The 6,163-nt window shown below is 46.0% G+C and overlaps 1 protein-coding gene across 2 annotated transcripts in view; it reads left to right on the top strand.

The window, feature by feature from the left end:
- The first annotated feature begins 2,672 nt into the window (after positions 1–2,672).
- Positions 2,673–6,163, top strand: part of GRAP (GRB2 related adaptor protein) — a 26,250-nt gene continuing 22,759 nt past the window's right edge. For both annotated transcript variants that reach the window (XR_002125556.1, XM_019656714.1), the window contains exon 1: positions 2,673–2,900. Coding sequence is in view for 1 of the 2 variants with exons in the window: in XM_019656714.1 (XP_019512259.1) it covers positions 2,823–2,900 (78 nt within the window). In the remaining variant the exon portion in view is untranslated. The remainder of the gene's footprint in view (positions 2,901–6,163) is intronic.

Below are 6,163 nucleotides of genomic sequence, written 5' to 3'. Positions count from 1 at the left end.
ATAGGCCCCTGGGAGAGCTACTCACCTTTTTGTGCATGACTTGGCACAGAATAAGTACTTTGAAAAACACAGAATAAAATTAAAACAAAAAACATAGAATAAAACACCCACCTGCCACAAGCCCCAGAGGACACATGCTCAGCTTCATAAAGGGAGCCCCCGCTCTCTTACCTCCAGGTGCCTCAGATTTGGGGTGGAGTGTGTCCCAACCTCCCGATTGCACCATTCTGAGGCTTTGAAACCTCAGCTGAAACGGAGCCAGAAAGAGAAGCCATATTACATCCTGTCACCCTGGGGTCTGGGGCAGGCAGAAGACAGGAAGGAGCTGGGAGGAGGGACCATGTAGGGGCTCTGGGGTGGAGCTCGGTGGAGGCCTGGGCAGCTCCACCTGCCTGGCTGTCTGAGGCTCCAGGGCCAGTGACGAGTTTCTGCCATCTTCCTCTTTTTTCCTTTCAACTTAAAACAACAACAACAAACTAAACCTTTTATATTGAGATAACTGGAGATTCAGATATATCTTCTCAACTTTTTTTCTTTTTTTAAGATTTTTTATTTTTATTGGGGAATTGGGGGAGGGGAACAGTGTTGAGGAACTGGGGAAGGGGACCAGCCAAGTTGTTGTTCTTCAGTCTCTGTTGTGGAGGGCGCCAGTTGCCATTTGGCTTCCCATCGGCAACTTGTGGCCTCTAAGCTCAAGGTGCTGTGTTCAATATTAGTTGCGGGTGGGCATAGCCACCATCCCATGTGGGAGTCAAACCAGCAGCCTTGTTGTTAAGAGCTCACGCTCTATCCACTGAGCTATCCGGGCGGCAGCTCAGCTCACGGTGCCGAGTTCCGTCTTAGTTGTGGGTGGGCATAGCCCACCATCGAACAGGCAATCTTGTTGTTACACAAGCTGAGCCATCCTGCCACCTGTTGGCAGCTGAGCGACAGCTCAGCTCAGGTGCAACATCACTGGCCCATGTGGGAATCGAACTGGCGGCCCTGTTGCTCAGAGCCCGCCTCTTAAGCCAACTCTTAACCAGCTGAGCCACTCGGCCGGCCCCTTTTCTCAACTTTTTATATAGAAAAATTTCGGATCTTCCAAAACTGTAGGAATGGTACAATAACACCCATATACCCCTCACCTATGTTCACTATTTCATATCTGATTGAGTTCATGGTTTTCAGTCTATTAGCCATAACTATATACATACACACAGAAATAAATGTAGAAATATGGACACACTGTCCACTAGGAAATGTATTTCTAAAAACTTGTTATATACATACATATACATGTATTTTATATATATATATATATATATGAGTTTATATGTATGTGAATTTATATATAGTACATATATAATGAGCTTATATGAAAAAATGAGTATGTTTATATAAATAGTATATATATATATATATATTTTTTTTTCTCTAGCTCTGTCTGCAGAGAGGGTCTAGATGCAATGGCACCACCATAGTAATAAGCACACTTAATACCAGCTCAATCTTCATTTCTAAACACCATTCTCTTCTAAAAATACCATCTTTCATCTCCTTGGAGAGATGGATGATTTTAGGGCTGGGCAAAAAAAGCCCTGGATGATCCTGAAACATATTGTCAGAAAGTTAGGAAGTGCTCAGGAACAGTGGGGACTTGTCAAAAGAACAAGGAGGCAGCTTGATGGGGGTCCCACTGGCCAAATCTGGGACAACGTAGGATCAAAAATAAATAAGGATAGTAATGGATTACTATCCATTGACTAATATATGAGAGTATGACATAACCATACTGATATAAATGAAAGAGGAAAAATCCTTTTTTACAGAGAAGATTAACCTTACTTCACACTGATCCACCTAATTCCCTTCCCATCTAACACCACAGGCTTCTTCCTCACTTTCCACTTCCAGGCTTGTGTCTCCTTTCCTTCCTGGAGAGAACAGCACCTCTGTATTCATCCATTTCTGCTCTTTGCCACAATTCTCACACAATCGTGTCAGAATGCTATACCAATACCACTGTCCATAACAAACCTTCTAAGGAAACGTCACGATTTATTTGCAGTTCTTTTTGACTGCAGGATCTTCAATCCCACTGCTGATGCCCTGTGTTTAAACCAGAAGGAGTACTTTCGGAGCTGGGCATTGATGGATAAATAGGCGTTTTCCTCTGGGAAGGGAAAGAGGGAGAGAACACCAGGCAGAGGGACATGTGTGGGAAAAAGCCTGGGAAAAAAAATGAAAGTGTGATGTGTCCCCAGCTGGGGCTGAGCCTAAGGTTTATTTAGAGAGAAGGGGAATAACCAAGGGTGAGTCTGGAGAGGTGTGTGGTAAATCGTGGGGGCAGTGGCTTGGAAGGGTTTTGAATGCCAGGAAAAGAGCTTGGGGTTGATGTTGTGGGCATTGGGAGTCATGGGAAGTATCAAAGTTTAGAAAATGTGGTGGACAGATTGGCAAAGCGGTGGGGGTGGCTGGGACCACAAGATACAATGCTTGAGCTGGCAGGATGCCTTTGCATCATTCTCCTCTGGAGACCTCAGTTTTATCATCTGTAACATGGGTACAAGAGGAGAGACCCACTCCCAGGGCTGCCTGGAGACTCCCCAAGGGCCAATCTGGCCTCTGGGGTCTGAGGTGGGGTCAGGCCAGCTCCCACACGCTCCCTGCTCTGTGACATATCTTTGCTTCCTGTTTCCCCTGTCAGGGGCAGTTTCAGTCTCAGCTTCAAAAGAACAAACAAGCTCTCAAAACAAAGGAAGACAGTCCTCAACTGCAGAGGAAGCAGGAAGCTGCCAGCCCTGCTCTGAGCCCAGCTGCTAGGGCTCAGGCACAGCGGGATGGAGTCTGTGGCCCTGTACAGCTTCCAGGCCACAGAAAGCGATGAGCTGGCCTTCAACAAGGGGGACACACTCAAGGTAGGGTAGACAGAGCGGGCTGAGTGGGCCCCACATGGGGTGGGAGGCTTTAAGAACAAGGGGCTTAGGAGAGCCCCCCAAACAGGGTCCAGTCCCTGGAGGACAGGCCCAGCTTCTCCAGTCATCAGCTATGTGATTCAGGGCAAGCCACTTCTTCCCTCTGAGCCTGTTTCCCCACCTAGGAAATGGGGAGATAGTTAATGATCCTTTCTTTGAGGGCATTGTGAGGATTTAGGGGACATTGGCACAGTGCCTGGTAGGAGCTAGTTCAACACCCAGTTCTTCAGAGAAGAATTTGAGAGGACAGTTGTTGAAATGAGAGAGACAGAGAAAGAGAAGGTGGGGGGAAGGAGAGAGAGACAGAAGGAGGAGGAAAGGAAGGAGTTCTTAGGAAAGAAATAAGTACATACGCTAATAGGGTAAAAATAGCTGTGATTTAAGTGGCAAGAAAGAGCTTCCCAGCAGCATGGAGAAAAGGGAAAATATTGTCCTGCCACAGTTCATTGCTCCTTGTCTGGGCTTTTTAAATGAACACTGCAGCCTTCCAAGGGCGTTCCAGACAGATGGGTCTGTGGGATCTCTCTCTCTGGAAATGTCCTTGCTTACAAGTTTGCATATGAAAGCAGAGTTCGGGGGCTGGATTCAGGAGTGGCCATGCCAAGACTTAGGCACTGGAGCTGTCACTAGCTCATGCTGAGAAAGTCACTCCCTCCCTGGGCCTCAGTCTCTGCACTGAAGCAGCAGGTTAAACTGGATATCACTCCACTCTGAGCCTTGGGCCCTGTTCTTGGCCCAAAGCTTCAAGCACAAGAAAGGACAGGAACTCCCATTAGCTGGCATCCTGCTTTATCCAGTCCCAAGCTCAGCAATGATGCATCATTGTCCCATTTAGGCTGCTGAGGTGGGGAGGATTTGGCATTTCATTTCACAGGTGACTAAACTGAGGCACTGGGAGGTGGCATGACTTGCTCGGTATTGGGTCAAATTTGAACCTATGTCCTTTGACTCTGAAAACTGTGTTCTGTCCCCTGTGAGACCGAATGAGTCGGGCTGGGGGTTTGGGGAGGTTGATGTTCCCCAAGAGGAACCACATCCCCTTGAGAAACCAGCCCCCACTTTCTCTATGTCAGGATGCCGGTACTGGCATGCACCTGAGCTGCTGGTTGGGGGCCCCATGAACATGTGTCTAGCTGGGGATGGGGGCAGGCTTAGCATGAGGTAGAGCATGAGACTCTGAGAGCCAAGTCTAGTTCAGAGGCCTCATTTACCATCTGAGAGCAGTTCGGGGTCCCTAAACCCAGATTTTAGGCTTGGGGGGGAGTGAAACAGTGAGGAAATAGGAAGGGGATGGGTGATGAGCTCAACTGAGGCTCAGAGTGATCAGCTAGCAGTGGATGGAGTGGATCAGTGGGGTTTCTCCAAGGCAATTTTAAAAACTGTGACATTGCCACTTCCCTCCCAGACTCCTGTGCCTATCATCCCCACCCCAAGATTAGTCAGGTTTCCCACTAACCTTTGCTAAAGTGTCAGCCGATGCCAGGTGTATTTGCTTCTAACAGAGGTGCTGGCCTCAAAGGAAGGAGTGAGCTCATAGAGGCAGGGACCACGCTGGAGCCCCAGGACATAAAAAGGGTGCCTGGCATCTAGTAGGCTTTCAATAAGACATGGGGAGGGAAGAAAGGGGAGAAGGAGGGAGGGGGAAAGAAGGAAGGGGGGAAAGAAAGAAGGGTTAAAATGTTAACTGAAACTGGGGTGCTCTCCCAGTGGGAACTTACACTTCATGTCCATGGGGACCGAGGAGGGGACAATTCAAGCTCAAAACATGATGGAGGAATGAAGGCAGTGGGAAGGGTTGTCTTTTCCTTTATTTATTCAACACTTGTGGAGCTATTTTTTCCAGTTTTATTGAGATATAATTGACATATGAGATTGCATTGGCTTAAGGTATACAACACAATGATTCGATATATGTCTATATTACAAAATTATCATCACAATTAATTTAGTTAACTTTCACCACTTCACACAGTTACATTTTTTTTCCTTTTTTTGGTGATAACTTTTAAGATCTACTGTCTTAGCAACTTTCAAATATACAATACAGTATTATGAACTATAGTCACCATGCTGTACATTCCATCCCCAGAGCTTACTTCTCTTGTAACTGGAGGTTGGTTGGTACCTTGTGACTTCACCCATTTCCTCCACCCCCTGCCTCTGGTAACCACCAGCCTGTTCTCTGCTGAGCTATGGAGCCCTAACTCTGTACCAGGCATTTTTCTAAGTACTGAGGATACAGCAAAGAACAAAGCAAAGTCCTTGTACCCTGGAGCTGACATTCCAGAGGGCAAGCTACACTAGGAAGTGTGAGGTAGATTGAAGAAATCAACATAGGGAGATGGAGTGCAGTGACCAGTGGATGGTCAAGGCAGTCTCTCCAAAGAGGTGACACCTGAGCTGAGACCTGAAGGACGAGCAGGAACCAACCATGCAAAGAATCAAGAGTACCTGACTGGGAAAACAGCTGGTGCAAAGGCCCTGAGGCAGAACCATATTAATATATTTGAAGAGTTGAAAGAAAGATCTGGTTGAAGAGCAGTGAGTGAGAAAGAGGCGGTAAGGATGAGGCTGGGAGGTAGGCAGCAGTGAAGGATTTGAATATCATTCTAAGTGTGAGGTGTACTCACTGAAGGATTTTCAGCAGGGAAAAGACTTGCTCAGATTTGTGTTTTAAAAAGACAACGAAGGGGACAGGAATGGAAGCAGGGAGAGGCTGTTGCAATCAACTGGGTAAGAAATGAAAGCGACTTAAACTAAGGAAAAAAATATGACAAAAATGTCAAAATATTAATGTCCTTAATATGTAAAGAGCTTTTATAAATCAGCAAGAAAATAAAAAACAGCATAATAGAAAAATGGGGAAAGGATACGAACAGGAAAATTACCAAAGAAGCAATGTAAGCGTGTGCTCAATTTCACCAGTAACAAAAGACATGGAACTTAAAGCTGTTCTCCATTTGCCAGGTCAGCAAAATTTTATTTTAAAAAGAATCTTCAAGGTTGTTGAAAGTGAGAGAAAATACATACTTTTACATGTGGGTGATGGACAGGTAAAGAGACACAGTCATTTTTTTTTTAAAGATTTTTTTTTTAATTGGGGAACTGGGGGGATGGGAATGGTGCTGGGGAATTGGGGGAAGGGGAACAGACAAGTTGCTGTCATTTTGTTCTTCAGTCTAGTTGTGGAGGACGTTGTTTCACTG

Source organism: Hipposideros armiger, unplaced genomic scaffold (genome assembly GCF_001890085.2).
Source record: "Hipposideros armiger isolate ML-2016 unplaced genomic scaffold, ASM189008v1 scaffold_264, whole genome shotgun sequence".
NCBI lineage: Eukaryota > Metazoa > Chordata > Mammalia > Chiroptera > Hipposideridae > Hipposideros > Hipposideros armiger.
The sequence above is the reverse complement of the archived record's forward strand: the minus strand, read 5'-3'. Positions and strand labels throughout refer to the sequence as shown.